This window comes from Podarcis vaucheri (genome assembly GCF_965113315.1).
Source record: "Podarcis vaucheri genome assembly, chromosome: 14".
Classification (NCBI taxonomy): domain Eukaryota; kingdom Metazoa; phylum Chordata; class Lepidosauria; order Squamata; family Lacertidae; genus Podarcis; species Podarcis vaucheri.
Window position 1 is genome coordinate 28,822,925 of NC_138752.1, and position 26,933 is coordinate 28,849,857.

A 26,933-nucleotide genomic window follows, 5' to 3' on the forward strand; every position below is an offset into this window, starting at 1 on the left:
CTGCCTATAAACAACGAGAGGCACTTTAGGGAAGTCAATAGCAGGTAGCCTGCCAAGTGACCAGCAGCAGCTTTCACCAACCTGGTGCCCTCAAGGTGTTTTGGACTACAACTCTCATCAGTTTTGCCTGGGCTTTCTCTGCTTTTTGCCACTGGATGGGTTTTGAGATTCTTTGATTCAGCTTGGCTCAGGGCATCTTTTGCTGACCAGGGGGCTGATGGGAGTTAATGGTCCAAATCATTTGAAGGCACCACTCTAGCAGAGGTTGTGTTAAAGTAAAGGTAAAGGGACCCCTGACCATTAGGTCCAGTCGTGGCCAATTCTGGGGTTGCGGCGCTCATCTCGCTTTACTGGCCGAGGGAGCTGGCATACAGCTTCCGGGTCATGTGGCTGGCATGACTAAGCCGCTTCTAGCGAACCAGAGCAGCGCACGGAAACACCATTTACCTTCCCGCCAGAGCGGTACCTATTTATCTACTTGCACTTTGACGTGCTTTCAAACTGCTAGGTGGGCAGGAGCTGGGACCGAACAACGGGAGCTCACCGCGTTGCGGGGATTTGAACCGCCGACCTTCTGATCAGCAAGTCCTAGGCTCTGTGGTTTAACCCACAGCGCCACCCGCGTCCGAGGTTGTGTTAGGTTCTAACAAAAAACAAACACAAGTTTGCCGTCACCACCCCTTTTGTATTTAAAAAGAGTAAATCTCCTTTGTGTGTGAATTACTTCTAAGAGAAGAAGATAAAGATTTGATTTAACTTAAAGCTGCATTTGTTAGGAAACCTGATGTCTTGAGCATGCTCAAACCAAGCACTTGCACAACCCTGCTCAGGGAAGTTTTTAGTTTGTGATGCTATATTGTGTTTTTACTATTTTTTGTTGGGAGCTGCCCAGAGTGGTTGGGGCAACCCATATAAGTAAATAATAATAATAGCAGAGATCCAAAAACCTATGGAGATGTATGTAAGATAATAGATCTAATTTTTACTGTTTACAAAGCGCTGCATACCCATTAACTTTAGAAAAGTTTTGTTAGAATTTAATTCTTTTTTAAAAAGCTGGAGTTGTGGATAGGTGGTGCCAGATGACTTGCTGCCCCATTTCTGATGTTTACTTGAGTGAGGGAATTCAATATCCTAAGCCGTTCTGGAAGGAATGTCATTTGCTGCTTAGCGGTTAGTAGTAGGTTTTGCTTTAGGTTTTAAGTTCTTTCTTGCTGTTCACCTCTAACCCACAAGCCAGTGTCAGCCATATTATGCATGCAAAATCCTTGAAAAATAAACTTAAAACAAAGGAAAATGTATGGTAGAAATAACATATTATGCCCTTGTAATAACTAAAGAGTGGGGGTAGTGTCATATATTCTTGTTAAACAGTTTTCATCAGGGAGCGAGAAAAACTGGTATGTCCCATTACATAGTTCTTTTCAAGGTAACATTCAGAGTCTCTACTGATCATTTCACTGGAGGGTTCTTTTTTAAAATTACTAAGCCATTTGCAAAATGCCTAAATATTGTGATTTGCTTTAGCCAATCTATGGCTGCTTTCTTATTTTTATTTTAATAGTCTGTATATTTTAATACAGTATGTGATTGGTCAATCATAAACTATATTCATAATTAACTGGTTTTTTAAAGGCACCAAAAAATGAACAATGACTCACATTTTGAGCATCAGAAACCAGTTTACAAAAGGATGCAAAACATGACAGCCAGTGAATGAAGAATTAAGACACTGATCTGAAAGTGCTCAAATCTTCATGAATACAAAGTAGCAGCAGTTTGTTGTGATAGCCAAACCCAGACTAAACCCTGCAAAGGGAAAGTGCTCCTAAAATAATTCTTAGCAGATTGGAACTTGATACGGTTCAATAGCCAAACCAAACTATAGTTGAGGAAGCTTAATTATGGTTTGGGCTGATACCTGAATTGACCAAGCATACTCTGCAGCAATCGGACTCAGACACCATGGCTTGTGCTAACTAGGCCATGGCACAATGTCTGACTTGGCAAACCATAACTACAGCTGTAGCTTTACCTCCAAGAGAATGGAAACAGGGATTGCTGAGCACATGGAACATAAAAGGAGGCAGCAGCTTTAAGCTGTGTCTGCCTGTCCATTTGGAAAAGAATCATCTGGTTTGGTGATAGGGTTTTTAAAAATCACATCAAAGATGGAAAAGGGTGGTGGTGACAGATGAGGAAAATTTGAACAACTTTGGACTTTTCTTTATGCAAGTAGGAATTCAGCTGGAGTAAGTGATGGAATACAAGTTTGTGTCCTTTGCCTTTTTCCAATGATAGTTCTCAAAATGCATTTGGCCTAAATGATTTGTTCTCTATAACAAAAGGAAGACCTTCCCATACTACCTTGTTTAGTTATTCCAAATTCAAGAAAAAAACAACCAAACCATGCCAAAAGATTGAAATCACAACACCGTATGACATTTACAATAACCATAGTAGCATTTTTACATTTCCACTGAAAAGGGACAATGGGAATTAAAAATCAGACTTGCACCAACTTACAAAATGATACTTTAATATGTATTTACAGAGCAGCCTGCAATGGTTGATTTAGCTGTCCTAGGTAGGACTGTAGATTTCCCTACAATTTCTAATAATCGTTGTTGTAAAAGCTCACATTCTTTCTTCTTTTCTCTTTTCAGTGATCACATAACAGGTAGGTTAGTAATATGCACTGTGTCAGCTTCACGAAAAGCAGTGGGGTTTGTAATGGACTTAAAATAATAATAATAATGGAAATGCACAAATGCTTCAGAAAGGTACTCTAAAGAAGATGCTGTACAGTTTTTCCTTCAAGTCACAAAAAAATGTCCAACTATTTATTTGGTGGGGAGGAGGTTCTACTCACTTATTTGTGAACTGCAGAAAATAAAGAATCTCTCTGTGCCTACCTTCCACTGAGGCAGGTACATTTTGCTCCCATCACAGCTGCCATTATCGTGCTGCTGTCACCCCACTTTTAGCTGGTGCTTCTATCAAGCTGAAGAAACTCAGCCTGGGCAGGTGTCCCTGCAAAGCCTCCTCGGTCAACTTCTGTATCCAAGTGTGAACAGAAAGAGTGTGCAGGAGATGCCTCTTCCTAGAGACCACTAGGAAAAACTGCTGTGGGTTGCTAGCATCGGTAGGAGCAATAAGGGAGTGTTTCTTGGTTATCACTAGATGTATCTTTTCCTTAAAAAAAATATGTGGGAAATTTAAAACTTAACATTTTCAAAATCAAATGTATCTATATCCCTATTTTTAGCAAAACAGGAAGGGAGTGGTTACAGGGGTCACTTCTCTGCAAACACATACACATTTATAATTATATATGTATATATATATTAATATACATATACATATATATATAATTTATTATACATACATATATATGTATATACACATTTATATATATATATAATTAGTAACATTATGTACATTTTATTTCAATAAAGACGTTAAGACAAACAGCATAAAGATGTTCAGATGCCCTAAAGATAAATACATTTCAGAGATTCTCATTAAAATGAATTTGTATCATTTTCCTGCAAGCAAAATACCTTTAGCATTCTAGATAGCAAATGCCTTTCTTTCTTTCTTTCTTTTTCTTTCTTTCTTTCTGCAGAAAATCCACCAAAATTTTGTTTCAAATGAATAATGATTTTCCACAAAGCAGGCTTGCTCTACATGCTTACTTTTTTTTAACAGTTCAGTGACACAATGTGCTAGCTACATATACAACAGATAATATAGTAAGAAAACACTCAACCTGATGAAAAGTTAAAATCTTCATTAATACATTGGAAAAAAGTTGATATAACTCATGCCTTTTAAAATCAAAAAATACAAAAATTAAATGTTTTCCTAAAAAGATTTTCCTTATTTTAAGGACTCATTTGAAAATGAAGTTGCGTGTAATTTGTACAATAAAATTGTACAAGTAAACAGGTAATATACATAAAAAATTAATTGACATACTTCTCAATTATCAGTTGTCCACCTTTAATTTCCAATACTGTACTTTCTTTAACAAGCATACAAAATATCAAACTTCTCTTTAGAAAAAGTGCCATTCTGCAACACCCTTTACACAAAAACAGCCCGAGCCTATGGCATGTCAATGCAGTTTAGAGGCAAAGCTTACTAACTTTTACAAATTTTTCCCTTCCATAAAAAGCCTCCTAAAAAGGAGATTACACTCCATTAAAAAAATATCAGCCTCTTTGTACAAGCTGCATTAGAGAACCAAGGCTTGAAAACCATTTCCATATAGCATAGAAAACCACTCTGATAGCATATCAGCTGCACTGGTGGCAAAGGAGTGTACTGAACCACAGGGTTATGCACAGTTACTGTGGTGGCCCTGTCCCTGCTAGGCAAGAAGTTTAGCGTTGATTGTAACAAGCTGCATAGCAGAGAGACCAACCCACGCAAGACAGTTTCAAATACTGAACTGCTCTCCACAATACTTCATTCTTGGAGGACACTGAAGGCAGAAGTAACTGAATTGCATTAGACCAAGCAAGCTCTCCCCAAGGACTTGTATTATGCACAGTAGACTCTGAGGTATTGATCCTTGTCCATCAGCCATGTGCACCACCACAATAGATCATCTCTGTCCAGAGTACATGCCATCACAATGGTTTAAATATTCTGAATATTAGTAATTCTTATATTTTTTCTTATCTAGCCAGTCTCTTGATTTTTTTTGAAAAGATTTCCACTACAGTAGAATATTACAGAAACAAAAAATATATATTTAAACGCAGATTTCTAAATGAAACTTACATGGAATAAAACTAGATAATATTTTTAAACAAATATACAGTATGCAGGCAGTCAAAGCAGGAAAATGGCCATTCAATTGTATAATAAAAAACTAATAAAACTTGGCTATTCCCAGAAAAACTATGAAGCCGCCTCAACTAAAAGGAATGCATAATGAAATTCTAAACTCTAATACAAGTCAAAAATGTAAGAAGGTTATAAACCTTAACAGGAAAAAAAAACATTTACTGGCCATTCCTGTTGAAATGAGAATCTTAAAAGTAACACAAAGTGGCTATAAACCCACTTAGAGAGCACCGAACAGAGAGAAAAGAAAAAGAGTCCATTTTCAATCTCTGTTATTTCATAAAATCCTGTGTGTGTGTTTATAGGTCAAACTGCTGGTGGCAGAAACAGAATTCTTTAAAAACGGCAGATGTCCTGTACATAAAAAAAATTATTGGAGTTGCACTAGTTCTAAAGACGCTTCTGTTCTAGCCTACCTACTGTATGGATTCCATTTGGCGAATATTATTATATAAAGTTCTTCTGCAACCCTTGATTATTGTTGGGCACCAGAGATAAGAAAAGCGAGACAGGGTACAAAAATGCAAAAATTTCAACAGTAATGGCAATGTTTTTGTTTTAGTCCAAAAAGAAAAGAAAAAAAAGGTCCTGCATTTTCTTCTCCTTCAGCTACCTGGCAAAGCATTGGTGTTTAGTCAGGGGGTAGTAAGTCGTGCAAGCGAAATCTGTCTCTGATGTGAGGTCGAACATCTTCATTCTAAAAAGAAGCAAGGAAAGAAAAACCAGTAACTTCCATGTCTCACATGTAAGAAGCAGCTCCACTTGTAAAGTGCACGGTAGTTCACCACCACAGCAGAAGAAAAGATGTCAACAGAGATTCTAATTTTCAACTGCTCACCAGCAATTTTTCCACAATTCTCTTTTACTCAATGTTATGCCTAAGCCTACTTCTATGCAGAATTTCCAAGTACACTGACTTCTTGCATGCATATAAAATCCAGCAAATGATTTTGCTTTTGTTCCTCTCCAACCCAATTCCAGAGACTCAAGGCAGCTCCACTACTCTAGCCATCTTCTGCAAAATTCCACATTGCTCGGCCTCCTGAAAGCGTTCATCCTTGAGCTTTGGCAGACTTTACATTTACTAATGCAGAAGCTATAGCAGGAGCGGGGAACCGCCAACCCGTGTGCTAAATTGGAACCTGTGCTGGGCCAAATTAAGCCAGGCAGGCTAGAGGTTCCCCGCCCCTGCTCTAGCTTCTTTTTCCCAAACCACACCAACCTGCCCCACACCTAATGAGATATGCAGCATCAGGTGTGGGGCAGGTGCACAAAGTGCCAAACCTTAGAACCTGATTGCTGCCACCACCAATTGGTGAATGGGCACTTAAAAAGGTAAAGGGACCCCTGACCATTAGGTCCAGTCGTAGCAGACTCTGGGGTTGTGGGGCTCATCTCTTTACTGGCCGAGGGAGCCGGCGTACAGCTTCCGGGTCATGTGACCAGCATGACTAAGCCGCTTCTGGCGAACCAGAACAGCGCACGGAAACACCGTTTACCTTCCCGCCGGAGCGGTACCTATTTATCTACTTACACTTTGACGTGCTTTCGAACTGCTAGGTTGGCAGGAGAAGGGACCAAGCAATGGGAGCTCACCCCATCGCTGGTATTCGAACCGCCGACCTTCTGATCGGCAAGTCCTAGGCTTTGTGGTTTAACCCACAGCGCCACCCTCATCCCTCTGAATGGGCACTAAGTGCAAGCCAAATGGATTGGGTGCACTACTAAATTCCCCATGGGGAATTCCATAGTGCAGCCAACCCCACAAGAAAGCAGAAGTCAATGACTATCAACTAACATATGCTAACTTCAAGCTCCATGGGACTTGTTGTACTACTGAGCTCCCCAAACAGAACTCCACAAGGAGTTGAAGGGGCTTGCAAAGAGCAGAGGAAAAGCTCCTTGGGCAGTCCTGCTAAGTGTTTTGAAGTGCCCATGATCAGCTGATCAGTGGTGCTGAAATCACTGTGCAGAAATATCTGCAAACCCTGCATGATGATCTGCAATCCCAAACAATGTTTTTTTAGGGAAGGCTTTTTACATCAACATCAGCATCCTGAATTATGCCCAGAAAGCAACACAGGGCCACCACACTTGTAATGCTATCAAGTTTTAAGAGGAAAAATTCTATCAAAAGATTAATCACTGAAATACATACCATTTCTACAAGTTTCTCCAGAAAAGGAATCAATTTTAGGAGCTCATTGTCATTTTTATCCATGAACCAGCTCTCTATAGGAATTCCATTTGAAAGCTAGAAAAAGCAAAATATCAGAGGCAAGTTAAATTATTTATATATTTTTATTTAAATTTATAAACCCATCCTTCATTCAGCTCACAAGGCATATTATAATTAAATACATGCAATTAAATGGGCCAACACCAGACATATGGTCAATTTACAAGAATTTCTGAAGCGAGTTCAGGCAAGTAGCAATACCATCTTACTGTGAGTTTCATTTTTGGCAATTCCCCTAAGAGCCCAACTGTCCCCAAATATGAAAAGCTGTAACAGTGGGAAAGAAGGCTGGGGAAAGCAGCTGGAAACTTCAGTGCATTAAGTGCATCTTGCCTTACTACAGATTGTAGCCACAATCAATACAGTGCAACTTCTATTTCTGTCAACGGATCATATCAAAACTTTGTTTGTTTCCTCTCCATTCCAGAGATTTCATGCTTAGTGCTGAAACATCCTGGCCCATAATCCAGGAAGGCGTGTGAGGGCAAATCTCTTAACATGAGCAAAACTAATACAGGATAAGGTCAACAGCAGTGTCCTATTCAACCACATAATTTTACATAAGCACACTTTTCCAATATTTATCATGAAATATTGTGATAGCAAACTGCCCTTCAAATTGTAAAATACCGTATACGTTTTGTGGTGAATTAGGTACTTGCCCCCACATGCATAAACAAAAATCATGCTTTTTTACTTGCTGAGGCTACAGATGAAGTTACGTTAGCATTTGTTTTGTCTGCAAAGTCAGCTGCGGAGAAAAAACACTCACCTGATAGGCAAAGGCTTGTGGTGAATTGTCAATAATAATAGTTTTTGAGAGATCTCTACCAAGGATATTTAAATCCTTTATGTAGTTTCCTTGTACACAAACACAATGCTCACGGAAAAGTCGATGCCTGTATTTGGTTAAAAGAACACATTCAGATTACATGAAGAAAAATGTATATGAAGAAAATGCTGCTTTTTACAAGATTTCCTCTCTTTCACGGGATTTAATGTTAAGAATTGTCTTTTTATTAAATGGTAGTTTTTTGGTGTGTGTGGTGAAAAATAGATGTTAAAAACACAGCTAAAGGTTGCTGTTTTTTGGCTGAAAAACAGGTTTTTAATTCTCTGCAGTACAATATATTTACCATATATATAATCATGCAAAACCAAAGAAGGCCTTGTGTTCTTAGTGATTAATTTGACCAGGAGGTGGAGCACCTGTGCTGTTAACTATGGAAGAAAATCAGGCAATGATGAAGTGTTTTTACAATGATCCCATAACATTTGGAGAGAACCCAAAGACAGCGAAGCCTCAACTGCCATCTTTCACGCACAAGTCCACCAGGAGAATTCAGTTGTTGTTCTTATGTTGTTGTAGTTTTCATGTTTGAGCCTAATTTATTTGTATTGATTTAATTTTTAATATAATCTGCCAAAAGAACTTTTGTTATTGTGTGGGATATAAATATTATGAATAAATAAAATAGGATGGCTCATCTTCAGGGTTCCAAACATCCAGCTGTGTCTTCCTTCAGAATAGTACACGCTATCAGACCAACAGACCCCTCCCCCCAAGTTTCTGTTTTTCTTTCCCAATATTCCAACATTCTGTGGCTCGTGGACACTACTGAGCATGCCCAGCAAACATTTGGGAGTTTTTCTTTTTTGCTATTAAAAATGTTTTGTACTTCTGCATACCTCGGGGTTCACCCAAGCGTGCCGATACCTCCCTCCTGTTCCTCAGTAGCCCAATTCTGTCTGCACTCAGCCACATGAGTTCACTATTAGAAGGAACAAGTGGGACCTGCAACAAAATGTTGCATCATTAACACGAGTGCTTCTCTTCAGACTTCCAGTCAGTCACATATTTTTCCAGGATACAAGGTGCTGCTAGGGACTCAAGCAAGTCAGTCCACCCCACCCCCCGTTCCAGGCCAACTGAGAATCCTATTTTTCATTTACCAGTACACTCCCTCATATATGTAGGAAGCGCAGGTAGCCCCATTTTTCTCCCATGTGGACCCTTCAGGTGATGCTGGACTCCAACTCCCAGCACCCCCAGCAGCTAATCAATGGTCAGGGAGAGGGATGATGATGGTCAGGGATGGTGTGAGCTGTAACCAACCACATCCAGAGCGCCCCCACAGATTTCCCACCCCTGCACTAGACCATCTGAGTTGCTACCGCATATATGAATAAAATGGATAATCAAATCCTCCAATAGCAAACTCAAGGGGATTGAGTGATGACAGGGAATTGAAGCCAAAATGGGGTCACTGAGAATCAAGAGAAATATTTAAAAATGCTTAGTGATCCCTAAAGTATGCAGAAATACAACACTTTAAAAAACATCCTGTGGCGATCACACAGGGTCCCCGGACGTTTGACAGTTTATTGATCCCCGTGCCACCACTGTGATTGCCTCCTCGTTGCCACCAATCCATTTCTCTCGGGTACACATGGAGTCCAGACAGTTGTTAACATTAACAAATAATCAAGTTTATTTTATAAGCATGTTCCTAACAACTTCAAACTGATTATCCCAACTATCTATCTGACTCCACCTAATAGTTCCTCTCACTCTCTCACATTAAAACTAGACCAACCCACAAACTTATCCTCCCTCTTCCTTCTCCAACTCCCCACTGACTTCCAAACAACTCCAACTCCAACTCTAACTCTAACTCCTCCCCTTGGGTTCCCACTTCACACTCATTTAACTCTTTCCTTATGACCCACCTAGGAGGGCAAACGCCACCCCCCACCCCGGAACATAAGAGTCCAATGAGAACTGAGCATGCCACCAGTGGCCACTGCAAGCTGCTATGGAACGCTGACGTAATTTGGTAAAGAAAACCAGGAAATTGAAGGCTGGGGTGGGTAGAAATGGAACGAACTGGCCTGCTTGAGCCCCTCAGAACTTGGGGAAGGTATGGCTGGCAGGTGGGAACCCTGAACATGAGCACTCAGTAGGGCCTGAGGAGACACTGCAGCATTTTGTTGCAGGCACCCATTTGTTGTTGTACTGTTCAACGTTTCCAAGGTTTCAAAATAGCCTGTTGTCAGCGTTTTATCTGTGTTTCCATGTGTATTCAGCTATGATAACTAAAATGCACTCAGGTTCTACATCATAATAGTGTGTGCTGCAATTCTGATTTAAAAAGAAATAACAGCCACCACTTGGTCATTAAGCTTACCTGACCAGTTGCTTTTTGGGGTCTAGTATGTTCAGCAATTTGTCTGCATATACCTTCTTTGAAGCAGTAAAAAGAATGATCTGAAAATGAAGGGAGGACATTGTTATTATCTGTTCTACTGCTGAAGGCTAAGATAATCATACAAGATCCAAATTAAGTCCCTTTACCTCATAGATTTGAGACATACGCTCCAAAAATTCTCTGAAGAATGGTCTTAATCTCACATAAACCTAGAACAAAAAGAAAAAGCAATTTTAAAATACACAGAATAGGGACATTTTGCTTCAAATGGCAGGGGTTTCTGAAACTATAGTTGGTGGACAGCAGTGAAAATTTACAGTAAAATACTTATTATATTCAGTAATTGAAGAAGAAATAGTAATGTTAGAGAGGGTGTAAAATTCTTATTACTGTTTGCTTGTATAATTGGAAAACAAAACAAAAAACAACCCAGTTATTGTTTGGTTCGTATGCTAGTTTGTCCATATGTTTTATGATAAATCAATAAAAATTACTATTACTACAACTCACTCAAAAACTTGTAGCATCATCTATCGCACTTGATACAATGGCAATTGTACCAGGCAGTATCTTATTTTTATTTTTATTTATAAGAATATTTATAAACCACCAACACATAAAAAGTATCAAAACAGTGTACAGTAAAATCATCATAAAAGTTTTAAAATCTTAAAATTATAGAATCATAAAATACAGAACACTTTGTCTCACCAAAACTGTATCAAATTAATTTCCTACAAACAAATAAGTTTTCCGCAGGCAACAAAATACCAGGATTGTAGGTGCCTGGAACAGTGTCCCAAATTACTGAAAGCCTTGGTATGCTATTTCAGCAAGATCCCCTATACTGAAAGCCTTGGCATGTGGAGAAACTAAAAAAGTATGGGATAACTGGGACAATCAGGAAACCTTCTCCAGATAAGCACAGTACATAAGGAATAAGGCAGTCCCTTCAGGTAACCTGGTCCCAGGTCATTTAGGTTTATACACCTTTATAATACATTGAGCTTAGTTCAATAATGTACTGGCAGCCAGTGCAGAGCTTTCTTCATCTGTGTAATATGCAGTGTTCCATCAACAATTGGGGTGCAGCATTCTGCACTAGCTACAATTTCTGAACCAACCTCTAGAGCAGCCCCAAACAGAGTGTGTAGTTCAGTCTAGAAGGTGACCAAGGGCAGTACTATTGTGGCCAAACTATCCCTCCTGACATAGGTGTGTACAGGATGGAAGCCTTAGCTGTACTCTGTAGCTTCCACAAGAATGTTCCTCAGCAAAAATCCCCGTTTAAAGCAGGGATGTGCCACCATTTAGCTCACAAAGGACACATGTGAGTGGTTAGCGGCTGCATGCCTGTGGGCAAGGCTGGTGTTGGCTGGGACTGGAGAAAAGGAGAGCTGAATGAAGTGCGCCCCAGTGCCCAACGGTGCCTTCATTGTGTATCTTAGGCACCAGGCAAACACATCCTCCTTCTCCCAGGCCTTTGGCTAATTAAACAATCTATGGCCTTTAAAACTGTATGGGGTGGGAGGTATTGCTTTAGTTTGTTACAGTGGTGCCTCGCAAGACGAAATTAATTCGTTCCGCAATTCTCTTCGTCTTGCGGTTTTTTCGTCTTGCGATGCACGGTTTCCCATAGGAATGCATTGAAAATCAATTAATGCGTTCCTAGGGAAACCACCTTCAGACCAGGTCCGGGGACAGTCTGTCCCCGGACCTCTTCTGAAGGCTGGGGGGGGGACAAGGGCTTTTCTTCCCACCCCCAGCATTTTAAAAAACCCTGGGACAGCGGAGGACTTCTCCGCTGTGCGGGGCTATCTTAAAATGCTGGCGGGCGGCATTTTAAAATCACTCCGGACAGCGGAGGACTTCTCCGCTGTCCGGGGCGATTTAAAAGCCCCTGGGAAGGCAGGCGGGGGGGACAAAGACTTTCGCCCCCTGCCCGCCTTCAGAAGGTGTTCCCGCCCCCCCGCCCCACTTCGGAACAGCTTTCCGAAGTGGGGCGGCGGGGCCAGGTGTCCCCGACCCCCCTCCCCACTTCGGAAGAGCTTTCCGAAGTGGGGCGGTGGGGCCAGGTGTTCCCGACCCCCCTCCCCACTTCGGAAGAGCTTTCCGAAGTGGGGCGGCGGGGCCAGGTGTCCCCGACCCCCCTCCCCACTTCGGAAGAGCTTTCCGAAGTGGGGCGGCGGGGCCAGGTGTCCCCGCCCCCCCCCGCCCCACTTCGGAAGAGCTTTCCGAAGTGGGGCGGCGGGGCCAGGTGTTCCCGACCCCCCTCCCCACTTCGGAAGAGCTTTCCGAAGTGGGGCGGCGGGGCCAGGTGTCCCCGACCCCCCTCCCCACTTCGGAAGAGCTTTCCGAAGTGGGGCGGTGGGGCCAGGTGTTCCCGACCCCCCTCCCCACTTCGGAAGAGCTTTCCGAAGTGGGGCGGCGGGGCCAGGTGTCCCCGCCCCCCCTCCCCACTTCGGAAGAGCTTTCCGAAGTGGGGCGGCGGGGCCAGGTGTCCCCGACCCCCCTCCCCACTTCGGAAGAGCTTTCCGAAGTGGGGCGGCGGGGCCAGGTGTCCCCGACCCCCCTCCCCACTTCGGAAGAGCTTTCCGAAGTGGGGCGGCGGGGCCAGGTGTTCCCGACCCCCCTCCCCACTTCGGAAGAGCTTTCCGAAGTGGGGCGGCGGGGCCAGGTGTTCCCGCCCCACCTCCCCACTTCGGAACAGCTTTCCGAAGTGGGGCGGCGGGGCCAGGTGTCCCCGCCCCACCACCCCACTTCGGAACAGCTTTCCGAAGTGGGGCAGCGGGGCCAGGTGTCCCGCCCCCCCTCCCCACTTCGGAACAGGTCCTGGACCTCTTCTGAAGGCTGGCGGGGGCGAAAGTCTTTGCTCCCCCCGCCTGCCTTCAAAAGCTTTCCGGCCCAGGCATCCCGGGCCTTTCCGCCAGCAGCGGCAGCGCTGCCGCTGCTGGCGGAGACTTGCCGGCATGCCGAAGCCTGTGCGCAGCGCGCCCAGGCTTCGCGCATCTCTCTGCCAGCAGCGGCAGCTCTGCCGCTGCTGGCGGAGACTTGCCGGCATGCCGAAGCCTCCGCGCAGCGCGCCCAGGCTTCGCGGATCTCTCTGCCAGCAGCGGCAGCTCTGCCGCTGCTGGCGGAGAGTTGCCGGCATGCCGAAGCCTGCGCGCAGCGCGCCCAGGCTTCGCGGATCTCTCCTGCCTTCAAAAGCCGTCCGGGATAGCAGGAAGCGCTTCCCTGCTATCCCGGACTGCTTTTAAAATGCTGGCGCTGGGGAGCAAAGCCTTTTGGCCCCCGCCAGCCTTCCTGGACCTCTTCTGAAGGCCGGAGGGGGGGGGGGAAGGCTTTGCTCCCCACCGCTAGCATTTAAAAGAGGTCCCCGGAGATTTCCCTATGGGCTTTCGTCTTGCGAAGCAAGCCCATAGGGGAATTCGTCTTGCGAGGCAAATCGCGGACGAAAAAACCTTTCGTCTAGCGAGTTTTTTGTCTTGTGAGGCATTCGTCTTGCGGGGCACTACTGTACTATGTTATGCATTTTTGTGCTTTTATATTGTAAATCACCCTGTGGTCCTTAGATGAAGCCAAAAAGCGACCCATTGCAGCAAATTGGGCTCAAGAAATGGAAGATATACAGCAGCAGACGCTTTGCTGTTCATCTGCTTTGGTGCCTGGGGCAAGTTATGGTGGGAAGGGCCACCTGTTTTGTATGCAGAAGGTCCCAGGTTCAATCCCCAACATCTCCAGGTACAGCTGGGAGGGAAAATACTGAGTTCAGCAGACAAACTGTCTAAGTCTAAGTCAGCTTCCTATGTTCTGGTGTTCCCAGGTTATCCCCAGGCGCCTTCCTCCCTATGTAAACAGCACGCCCCAGTCTGGCAAACAGCTCTTTAGCAAGGTATGGGAAGAGTGACTGTGATGTGGAGGAAGGGATAACTCTCCCTGAATACCTTCCAGTCCATCCCAATTGTGCTCCCTCAGGTGGGTGGGGGGATGAAATTCAGCAGTGAGGGTGGATTGAGTGCCTGTGGTGAGTCACACTGAAGGGCATGAGAAGGCTGCTCTCTAGTGAACTAAAGAGAAGTCTTATTCACTGATTAACAATCCCTTCATCAGAACCTCTGCAAGTGCCAATACAAGTTATTAGTACCCAAGTGTGTATCGAGTACTGATTCATAGAATCACAGAGTTGGAAGGTACCCCCAAGTGCCATCTAGTCCAACCCCCTGCAATGTAGGAATTGGTTTCCATCCAGAAGAACAAACAATATTTGGCTGCAAAGTGGACAAAGAAGTTCTTGGGTTCACATTATTTCCAGTTGGTGTCAATAATTTAAGACAAGCTACCAATATGCCTCCGTCTAAGGGAAAAGCACAAATGCTAAAGGAGTGAGCAAGGCCTTTAGAAAAACCTCAACTCTAGACAGCTGCTATATTTTAGGATACTTAATTCTATAGTATCTTTCAGCGCCCAACTTGGTTTACAACTCTCATTTGCCTTCAAAACCACACTGAGAAACAAATTAAGCAGATCACCACTTCCAAAGGACCACATGATAGGGAATTTAAACCCCATACTGCCATCTTGAATCAGTACTGTCACCACAGGCCTTTGCAATCAACAGAAGATGATCATTAAAAAGGGTGGGGAAAGCAAAAGAGTGAACTTGCATGGTCTCAGTCATTCTTTGCACAGTTAAGTAACTACTTGAACCTTCCTTCCTATTATTATTATTATTATTAATTAAATTTTTAGTCACCAACTCCAAAGCCTCCTGATGACTTACAATAAAATAATTTAAAATATCAAATAAGCAAATACAACCTGTAAGATAAATACAGCATAACCAAGTTTTTAACAAAGCAACAAACTAATAACAAAATCCACTCAAGTATGGACACAACCCCCATTAAAATTTAAAAAATTGAGCTACCCTGGCAGACAGCATTAAGGGCACCAACTGAGAAGAAGATAGTAAACTGCCTGGGAGGAAAGACAGGTATTTGCCTGCTGCCACAAAGACTGGTGCCAGGGGAGCATCTCCGGAGAAAGCACCCCCAGAAATGGGGGACAACCACAAAAAAGTCTCTCTTTTTGCCATTCTGATTTTCAGCAAGATCTTGGAGGAAGTCTTCTGGATGACCAAAGGACCCAGATAAGCTCAAGCTTAGCTGCAGTAATGGACCACATCACTACAACACTCGATCATCATTGTGGCCATTTGCACCAAATTAGTTCTAAATAAATTATGTAGCAAATAAAGAGGACTCTGGTCTACAAAAGGCTTTTGATTGTTTTTGTCTTTTGAAGTTTGACTGAATAATGGTTTTTCACAGACTAACAACAATATTATGAAGCTGACACTTCAAACTTCCTTGCCATTTTCACTGGGCCCATATCAAAATAGAATAGGGGCAAACTCTGTTTATCTATAGCCATAGATGGCCGTGACTGCAATTTTGCAATTTCAAGCATACTTGGAAACTGGTTTCCCCTCAAAGCAATGAAACGTACTTCCAGATGTGAACATTTGGCTTGAGAGGCAAAATACTTAAGGGTTAGGACCAGGTCTGGAACATTTACAGCTGCAGTTCTTAACCTGCTTACTCTGGAGGAGCTTTTTATGAGACTGGAAGTGGAATAAGTGGATAGAGGATTACAAAGGTTGAGGAACAGAGGTCACTAAACTCCTAACTAAATGTCCAAGTTTGCAAAAATCAAGTTTTATGGTGCTAGCCCTGTGCTAAGCAGAAAAGGACTGCCAAGAAACCAATCACTCAATCAATCATTTTATTTGTATGCCACCTATCCAAATTTAAAACTATGCTCAGGGCAGCTTATAACATATTAAAAAATTGCTTAACTACTAATGTAACAAAAGTAGTTATAAACACTAAACAAAATATCAAAACTATTGAATACTTTCCACATAATTTTTAGGATTTTTATTTTGGATTTTACAGTTTAACAGCAACAGCAACAGCAACCCCACCCCAAACAACACCCCCTAAACAATAGCCCAGCCCAAGAACCAAGGAGGGGTTTGTAAAATTGGAACTCTACATTTATTCCACCCAAGACTCAAATGTGTTGTTGCTCACTTCAGCAATATTTATATAAAGAAACCTCATAAAGTAGTGTTTACTTCTCAGCTGTTCTCAGCAAGATGTAATATTGGCAAGCCACAGAAAAGAAGATGATGCTATCAGCCAATTTTCAGCTCTTGCTTTTATTATCCAAAATATTCAAAGGTAACTTCCTAACTTATCTAATTAAAGAGGAAGCTGAACATTGATGTCACTAAACCTGATTTCTTCTGGGGAAAGGAAATACCTCATTTTAAGCCTCAGAATTTTGGAGGGTTTTACAGAACAAAAAGACAAAATGGAAGTTTTAAAATTAGGGTAAGATACCTGGACAAGAGTCCATTTAAGGTGCCTGATGTCATTCTCCAAAGATACTACAGAGGAGTCCAATATCGTGCAAATTACATGAAGGGAAGCTGTTGCTACTCCCAGGTACATCACACAATAGGGACCTGAGAACAACAGCTGGGGTCAGTGCAGCATCTTTGGCAGTTGCTGGAACACATCTCCAACTCTTCCTCTTTCCTCTGTTCTTGGCTGACCGAATTGTTGTACACACGGTAGATGGAAGCTAAGAATATGTTGTGAAGCACAACCAACAGCTAGCAATCTGGTAGTCTCCATCAACAAAAGCAACTCCTGCCACACAAGCAGCACCTAACTATGAAGGAAGAGATGGATCTGCACAAGTTATTCCCAGATCTGTATTTTTAATCCCTTCTGAGCAGAATAGCATGGGTCGATTTTACTCAGGCAAGGCAGAAAAGCAAGTCTGCACTAAGCTCTTCTATAGTAAAATTATTTAAGCTTCCAGAACTCCTGCCTCCACCTGCTGGCAGGGAGAAAAGCTGCCACGTAGAAAGACAGTGAAGAGGAAGCCTTCTGGCTTCCTCATGCTTGAGCTCTTTACAAATAAATGAAAAGGAAGTGTAAAAGTATGCAAGTGTAGAAGGAAGAAGCAGTGTGTCACAATACATCTAATATCTGAGGACTTGCTTGACAAAATTTCAAAGAATGTAATCAATACTGCTTAATTGCCAATGTTCCAGGAGGGCAAGAAGACACCATGTGCATGACAAGTGTTTGTCCATTTAATTTATATAAGCAGTTTTATACTTCACCGGAACGTGGTTTTGATTACCTGGTAAATGACATCTTGGAAAAGGACTGGAAATGTGAGTGCAGCATCTTCCAGTTCATTTAGACTACAGTGGACTAGTGTTTCATCCTATAAAGAATTAAGAAAATGAGATGACTTAGAAGGCAGGTAGAAATAAAGTATGCTCGGAAATGAAGCCCTCCCACCTGCAATTTGCACAGCATACATCTCCCTCCCTCCCTCCCTCCCTCCCTCCCTCCCTCTCTCTCTCTCTCTCTCTCTCTCTCTCTCTCTCACACACACACACACACACACACACACACACACACCCCTTTCTATCATAACTAATGCCAATATGTATTCCTTACCAAGTCTAGAACTAAAGAAAATTCTGGTGTGCTTCTCGTTTTCAATGGAAGAGCAGGCTTCCGATTAAGTTGTTCTTCTGTTAGTGGTGGAACATGTTTGATGAAGTAGTACCTAGAAGAAAGGCAAACCAATATACGGTTTGGTAATTTATTACAACTGCTGCTTTACAACTCTTGGGACAAATTTGGAAAGCCGCCCTGGCAGGCTAATGTAATGGACCACCAGGGAGGTAAGAAGACATCTTCAGCAATCCCAGTCCCTACTGGATGCAGGATGGAAATAGACAAACAACTAATCTGGGAAGCCCTGGAAAACTTTCCTGTATGATTCAATGGGATGTGGCGTGCGTGTGCAATTGTAATGTTTTGGGATCAAATGAAGATGTTTTGAGATAAAACCTTTTTATTCACTCATCTAAGGACTGTTGATTTTTCTTTTACCTGCAGGTTTTTTATGTATAAACGTTTTATGTACATACAGGCAGATCCCCATTTACATGGGGGTACCTTCTAAGGCATTGCACGCACCAGCGGGATGATATAAGCCCACCCCATTCTACCCCACCCCCTTGCAGTGCGCCTGTCAGCAGTCATGCACGTGCTGATCATGCACAAATGGGGAAGTACCTGTATGTGAGTGGGAGCTGTAAATGTTGCAGCAGCGTGGCATGCTCCTGCTCAGGGTTCTAGACAGCTGACTTGGCTCTCTTCCAAGATATTCTATTCTATTCCACCACGCCCCCCCCTCAGTTTATTCCACACACCCCGAGACATCAAGAATTCTGTAACCAGTAAGCATGCAGTCCTCACTGGGTTGTTTTTTTCAAATGCCTCCATACATTTTCCTCTTTTTTTTCCATTTCTGCAAACCATATGATTCCCTTGAGCACATCAATATCTCTTCCTTGTTTCTCAGCAGCCAAGTTTGGGCCATACTCTTGTCAGTGCTCACTAGCTGAGTTTGCTGTTAGAGAACGTAATGTATATTTTATTCTTCTTAAACCTTGTAAACTCCACTGAAATCAATTTTGATGAAGAGCAGTATAAAGAGGGTTCAAATAAATAATTGTTGATTTTACTGCTATGGCTCTACAACTGAGGCTGGTAGAACTGCTGCAGTATTGTGCTCAAAATAAATGTTAAGTACTGCAGTCTTCAACACTGACTCACAAAGAGGGCAAAGTATTTTATTTCTCAAAATGTCATATCTAGAATTACAAAGTGAAATCAAACATGAACACATACGGATCAAAAACTTCCCAGTCTTCCTCATAGGCACCTTCCGCATGAGCTGATGAGTAACCACTGTCCGGAGATACTGGTGCTAATAAACACAAAAGCTCCTCATTAGTTCATCTGAAGAGGGGAGGAAAGCTCCAGTTAGCAGCTAAGTGGAATATTCAATAATCAAAATATTTCTAGTCTCCATTTTTGCCTTAAATTGCATTTAATCACATTTTAAGGATTGATTTTTTTTTAGTCTGTTCTATTTAATCTGTGTGGGACATGGGTGGCGCTGTGGGTAGAACCTCGGTGCCTAGGACTTGCTGACTGTATGGTCGGCGGTTCGAATCCCCGCGGTGGGGTGAGCTCCTGTCGTTCGGTCCCAGCTCCTGCCCACCTAGCAGTTTGAAAGCACCCTTAAGTGCAAGTAAATAAATAGGTACTGCTTTATAGCGGGAAGGTAAACGGCGTTTCTGTGTGCTGCGCTGGTGCTGGCTTGCCAGCTGCAGCTTCGTCACGCTGGCCACGTGGACCCGGAAGTGTCTTCAGATGGCGCCGGCTCACGGCCTCTTGAGTGAGATGAGCGCGCAACCCTAGAGTCGGACACGACTGGCCCGTACGGGCAGGGGTACCTTTACCTTTATTTAATCTGTGTAAGCTTCCATCAGTCCTGGTGTGGGGGAGAGGTAGGATAGATGTAAAAATATAATACTACTAAAATAATTAGTGGGAACCTCCCCAGAATGGTCCTACATATAACTATTTCACCTCTAATAACAGCTTTTATCAATCTATTAAAGTCTTAAATGCTAAGTTTCAAGTGTCAGCTATAATTTCATTTGAATGTTACAACAGAGCATAGTTAATGACACATTGAAACTAGAATGTACAAACGTAATACAGAAAAAACCACCATCCATTTCTTCAGCTACATTCTCATCCACCAAAGAGTTATTCCCTTTGGTTTTCTTTTCTTTCTTTGGCACTAAGACACTCAATGCAATTACAGTGGTACCTCGAGTTACAAACATCTCAGGTTACAAACACTTCAGGTTACAAACTCCGATAACCTGGAAGCGTCACTTTGAGTTGAAAACTTTGCCCCAGAACGAGAACGGAAATCGTGTGCCAGAGGCGCAGCAGCAGCAAGAGGCCCCATTAGCGAAAGCATGCCTCTAGTTAAGAACAGTTTCAGGTTAAGAATGGACCTCCGGAACAAATTAAGTTTGTAACTAGAGGTACCACTGCATTTAGTTCTAAGTTGTGAAACTCCCTCCTCACAGAGGTGCACCTGGCATTATATATCTTTCAACGAAGGCAGAAGATACACCTCTTTCCCCTGGCTTCTGACATTTGAGATGTACATTTTTAAGACCCCCATTATTTCTGTGATTGTAAAGTGTTTTCAACATGGTGTTTTTATTGTTGTAACCCACCCTAGGACCTTAGTGTGAAGGGTGGATAAATAAGAATGATAGTAACAACAACAATTGTTAATTCATGCTCAGGTAAACTAGATTTGCACCATTCCCATTCAAAATTGCAGAGCACTGTTCAACAGAATAAGTCCAGATAAAAGCTACTCTGCTCCTGCAGTCCATGGCTATAGAAACGCTTGGAGTATCTCAAGGAAGGGAAGTTTAGGACATCATTCTCTCCCAACAAATCATGGAAAGGTAGCTATGCAGACCAGACAACCATGCTGGTCATGGAGAATCCTGTGTCCCTGAGCCATTCGGTTCAGAAGAGTGAGGGTGTACGCCCCCAACCCCCCAAAATTAGTCATGTACATAAGATTTAAAAACAACCACACCAAAATATGCCTGGTTCTTACCAGTGAGAGGAGGCAAATCACGATCAGTTACATCCTCTACTTCCTCCAAGCCATTGTTGATCGTTGATCTGACTTGCACTGCTTGGCTAGTATATGATGCTCCATTGGCTGAAGTTGCAGTGCTAGTGATAATCTCATCCACCTGCTCCATATCAAGCTGCTTCACTATTTCTTCAGCTTCAACAGCTTGCCCCGGAGAGTCTGAACCGGCTGTCCCTGAAATGATGTTTTCGGTTCACAAATTGCTATTGCACTTATGTAAGAATTAACATTCTTATTTCATTTTTAGCTTCAGAATCTTTAAATATTTTTTTAAAAAAGAGTAATCAAAACATACCTATCTTTTGCCCAGCATTGAGACAGGAGATTACTTTTTCTAAATTGCTATTTTATTTTTAAGTATATAAAACACATTAAACATGGTTTTGCATAATACTTGCCATTTTTATTTGCTGGTGAGAAAAAATTGAAGACGGGAGAAAATATGGTCCCCAGTAAAGTAGTCCGTGGAGGGCTGCCGGTTGTGGGATTATCGTCCAATTTTCCATTTTGCCTAACATGCTGGTTTGTCATTTCATAATTTCCAGCTTCTAGAATGCAGACACAAAACATTTGACTTGACAGTATTGTACAATGCTCACATTGTTCCTGATGTCATTTTTACTACATAGGTTGGAATCACTAAGTCACACAGTATCTTCAAGTAAATTTCCAGGGCCAGAACAAGACATTTTGCTGCCTGAGGCAGACTTCTCCTTGCAGCCATACTGGAGGCGAAAGGGGAGCTGGCGTTACATCCAAACACAGTCAATACGTATGAGTAGCAAAAGCAATATTTTTGTTTCTTATCAGGATTTCAGTAGGCAATATTTTCAATCCATACAAACACATGCTTAGTTCAACAAATACTTATATCAGGAGTTTAATCCTCTTAAAACTGGAACAAGAGGTTTCTGCGTTTGTTTTACAGTAAAAAAACACACAAAAACCCCTGCAATTAAACACCAGAACAGCCACTCAATATCTAGGAAACCCATAAAGAGCTGATGAGATTAAGGCAGATCCTGTGGCCTGCAGTCTTCAAGGTAGTAAAGCAGGCAGCATCACAATTGGTCACCTCTGACTACCAAATCCCTATTAAAGACACAGTTATTTGCTCACAACATGTATCCAATAATATACAGTGGCTGCTTTCACCATAATCTGTCTGGAATATCAGATAGATACTAAAGTCAGACACCCACCCACCCGCAGGCTCTGTCCACTCAGTTGTCAGGACCTTCTTAAATATGGAAGGGAAAGGGAACTGAAAGGTCCGTTTCCCTCCTACCCAAGGTAAGAACAGCTCAATTTGCATTGAGTGGAGCAGCCAACTCACCCAACTATCCTCTCCTTCCTAAGGGAAAATAGTACTGTTTTCTTTCTTTTCTTAAGTGATCCATTTGTGTAAAACAAAAATGCAGTTCAGCATGTTAAGCATTAACTGTCCCCAATGCAAACAATATAGCCCATTTCATTGAAGGAGGAAAAGGAGCGGGTGATTCTGCTATCTATGCAGCTACAAGCTATGCAAGAGTGCTCTGCCCCATTGCCAAACATCATTAACCACTACAGTGTAGGTGGGGTGGGGTCAGCCAATGTGCTGCCCTCCATATGTTGTTGGACTTCAACTCCTATCAGTTCTAGTCAACATGGCCAATGATCAAGGACAATGGAGCTGTAGCCCAAGATTTGGAGGGTACCATGTTGGCTACTCTGTCAAGAGGTTTGAGTGGACACGCATCACATTTCAAACCCTAGCTCAGTAAGGCAAAACACTCTTTTAGCCTTTGTTTATAACAAAATAAATAATTCTGGATTCTAAGATAAGTTTAATTAAGGAAGTTCATGGAGATATGGTTTTGTGTTCCCTTCTACCTTCAGCAGATCCCCGCCCCCAATGCCCCCCAAAATCTTCTCTGGACAATGTTTGATGTTGTGCAGGGGGCTGCTGTAGGAGGGAGAAATCCTCCCGTACCAAGCATGGATCCTAAGATGGTAACTAAATGAAAATCACAGCCCATCCCTTCCTTCCATCAGGAGTCCTCCCTGCCCTTCTAATATTGCTCAGGATGGCCAACCAATACTCTGCAGAGCCTACTGTGGGTGGGGGTCACAAGTAGATAGGGAGGGGGGGTAAGGGAGGAAAGGAGGGGACTGCAAACTCTTCTTCTGTGAATTTTCTTAAACTAACTTCTCTAAGGACCCAACCATTTTGACTTATGTCAGATTGGGCTACTGTAAGCATCAAGAAAAAATACTGCAATGTATTTTACACAATAAAGGCACTAGGTTTACTTCTAAACCACCCAAATAAGTTGGTTTTAAATATTTATATGCTGCCCAATAATCAATGTGCACTCCTGGCACTGCAGGCTCAAATTTTCTCTTCCATGAAACCAGGACATAAAATCTTAATTACTTAAATGGTGTAGAAAGACCAAAGGCTGCATAGGAGTCACTTGAGTAGAATATTTACAAACCTCCATTCACTTGACTTTTCCGCCTAACTCGAGAAATCTGTTTGTTAGGTTTTTCTCCTGTTCGAGGAGTGGATGTAATTAAGTTGTCATCTATATCACGTTCAGTTCTACTCCTCTTTGCAGGATGTTCTCTTTCATCCTTAAAAAATAAAGCATAAACAATTTATTATCTGATATGTAGGTTACTAACAAACTTTCTATGCCCTTTTAAAAACTGATCCTCACTTTTATGCTCATGGTGGTGGCACTGTTAGCATCTACCACATTTTCGTTTCCACATCTCTCATTTTATAAGGTTCAGCTCTGACTGTTTTGGCAAAAAATATGTCATAAAAGGCTGAAATAAAGGGGCCCTTCAGTTGAAAGCAAGTGAAAGCTGCACAGGTCCCATCCCCGCCTGGGACAAAAGTGTGGTTGGGTGTGTTGGTTTCTTGTGTGTGCTCAAAGACTCAAGTTGGAACCTTCAAAGTCCAAGCTTTTGGTTTGTTTGTTTTTTAAAAAATATTCCTCGTACTTATACAGCTCTATAGAAAAATACAATTATAGAAATTGTTACACTATAGGAGGGAAGGGAGAAATAGAAGGATCAAACTTCTTTCTTTTCAACACTTGTATTCTAAGATTATAATAGCTGTATGAGGACTGGCTGCTTTTTTACCTATATTTGAGGTACTACAAACTGAAATTCTCTAACAACCTAAAATGTTGTCTTTAAAAGTCTCCCAAAATCACTGCTTGGAGCTTTGTGGAAACTTATTACTGGGAAACACATGGCTCTACTAAAGTATGAGCTTTTTACAAAATGTCCTGCATTCTTGTGTGAAACAAGAATAGGGTGGATGAGGAACTTTCTCTCTTGAGATAATCCCAATTAAAGTCTGCTCCATTGTCACCAACCTGAATGATGGAAATTTCCCAGGAAGTTTCCATTCTTATCACTGAGAAGACATGCTGAATCACTTTTCCAGCACCCTGGGAGGAATTCATCTGCACACTCTTCTTATTGTTCCATCAACAAAATGACCTCTTCTCTTCTCCCACTGTGTGGTGTTCTGGGAGTTCCCTCCAGAGAAGGTTGGGGGGGCGGGCAGGCAGGAGAGGAGGGAAGCCCCTTCCTGCTAGCATTTGCATTGGGGGTTCCTGCCCTTGCATTACATCATTCCTACACCAGCTACATAGATGTTTATTTCCAGGTTCAATTTAATGTGCTGGCATTGATCCTTAAATCCCTAAAACATTTGGAGCCATGTTAGATGAAGGTCTGAGAGCTCTCATAATAACCTACTTGAGATTAGCTTTATGAAATAGCAATGACAGAGCCTTTTCAGTGGTGGCCCCATGTTTTTGTACAGTGGTGCCTCGCAAGACGAAATAGTTTTGGAAAAGCTTCAAAAATCACCAAAAACCTCAAAAAAGGCTACCACACCGCGTTCTATGAGTTGCTCCTCGAAGTCAAGTCGCAACTGTATTAACGGTGTTAAGAAAAAGGAAACAAACTTGCAAAAAACGCAAGACGTTTTCGTCTTGCGAAGCAAGCCCATAGGGAAATTCGTCTTGCGAAGCAGCTCAAAGACCGCAAAACCCTTTCGTCTAGCGAGTTTTTTGTCTTGTGAGGCATTCGTCTTGCGGGGCACCACTGTAATTCCCTTCATAGGGAACTTTACCAAGTCTGCTTTCTTGCTATCTTTACGATTACTTCCCCACCTGCTTATCTCAGTAGCCTTGCATCTTCAGGCCACTCACTGCATCTTATTTTGTATGGGAAGCTTGCCCCCCCCCCCGCAAAGTGAACTAGAATTCTAAGGCCATGCTAGCTTTGCTGTGCCAATCCCCTTGAGAAATCTCTCTATCCCTTCATGAAGTGGCAGTCTAGCTATCCCTAATATGAGCACTAGATGCCCCAGCCAACACAACTGGTAGGGCCACTCCACACACAGGCCTTAGTGGATGTGTTAAGATTTATTCTGTAAGGTCCAGTTTCTATTCTGGCATTATGTTTACAATTTTGGTTCAAAGGGACCAACATTTATACAGGTATAAAGGAGAATTCCTGGGTGCCAAGATCCAAGTTTAGGGCAAGTACTCTTTTGGTGAGAGAACCCTAACAGAGATTTGAAATCACAAAATATACAGCAAAGTAAAGTGTGGAAATACAGGCTGTAGAACCTTAAAATGTGCCAGTTAAAGTGAGTATCAAATTTTCCCCTTAAAAGGCTTATTTCCAAAGTTTCCCACTGGCATACAAAAACACCACACATCTGGTAAGTTAAAAACGGCTTACTTATAATCACTCCAAATGTCAGATTCATGTGCTTTTCTATACAGCATTCAGAAAAAGTCACAGGAAGTAAAACTTACCTTAGTTACAGAGTGGTGAAAGTTCCTTGGTTACTGGTATAGGAAATCAAGAGTGGCTTGTGAGAGCCATGCAGTCTGAGCCGGAGCAACCAACTCAAAACTCTTCACATGGGAGCTTCTCAAGTAGACCCTTCCAAGTTGAGCGAAGCAGGGCAGGACAGCTTGCTCTATGGTCTTAACCCCTTCATGCATTAATTAGACTTAAGCATGTTGGTTATGTGAGGCTGCTTATTCCACATACAACTAATGTGTTTACATTTCTTTTTTATTGTGAATTTTTGTGGTTTTAAAACTTTTTTATGTAAATCCCTTTTGGGAAGACTATGGTGATAAATATTCCATAGATAGATTAGCATGATCAAAATATTTGAAGCTTACCTTTGGGGTGCTTCCTTTAATAAACTTTTTGATTGAAGATAATAAGCCTGTTTCATTTTTCTGAGGTTTTCCTCCCCCAACAGGTAAGCTCTCTTCTACATCTGAGTACTTTCTCTTCACCCTCAGTGCACGCTGTGTGTGATTTTGATTTGACTGCTGAGAAGCTTTCCGCGTTCTCAGCCTCATTTTGTTGGTATCACATGTAAAACTGTAAGAGAACAAGCACATAACATTAACTAAAGCCCAAGAAGTACTAATCATCTATGGTTTAATAGCATTTTCAATAATTAATCCAAAGCTGGGGTAACTGTTTTTCTTTTTTAACTATTTTATTTATTTAAAATAAATAAAAGAAATGCCACATGCACAACTGGTTTCTAGCTCCCTAAAATGTTAAGACTGGCATGTAGGAATTTGAAAATTCAGCCATTCCTGGCTAAAGAACATATGTTTGAGTCTCCTACACACTATTTGATCAAGATCAAGACATGAGAACTTGAGGGGTCAGGTACCCATTATTCAGGTGAGCCATATTTTCACAGGGGACATTAGCACATGCTCAGGATATTTGAAACATTTCTATCCAGAATCAACATGCCTTTCAGCAGGACTCTTCATGGATGCTGCTCTGGAGTAGGTCTTCTAGCAAGAAAGGGGCAGCCATTCAACACTGAGAAATCTAAAGGATGCAGTTTGTGATTCTACTCTCACAAAAGAAAAACCTAGCCCATACTTTGGGCATAGGGCCTGTCTGACTACCAGAGA

The 26,933-nt window shown here is 42.3% G+C and overlaps 1 protein-coding gene across 1 annotated transcript; it reads right to left on the reverse strand.

Moving 5' to 3' along the window:
* Nucleotides 1-2,754: 2,754 nt before the first annotated feature.
* Nucleotides 2,755-26,368, reverse strand: CTDSPL2 (CTD small phosphatase like 2). The gene is made up of 12 exons (XM_082198941.1): nt 26,169-26,368; nt 23,433-23,571; nt 21,351-21,500; nt 20,911-21,126; nt 19,098-19,176; nt 17,853-17,964; nt 17,527-17,613; nt 10,452-10,514; nt 10,285-10,364; nt 7,869-7,995; nt 7,016-7,111; nt 2,755-5,554 (listed from the first exon to the last, which is right to left on the reverse strand). The coding sequence occupies exons 1-12, from the start codon at nt 26,352-26,354 to the stop codon at nt 5,489-5,491; spliced, it is 1,401 nt and encodes a 466-aa protein (XP_082055067.1). The 5' UTR covers nt 26,355-26,368; the 3' UTR covers nt 2,755-5,488.
* Between the last annotated feature and the right edge of the window lie 565 nt (nt 26,369-26,933).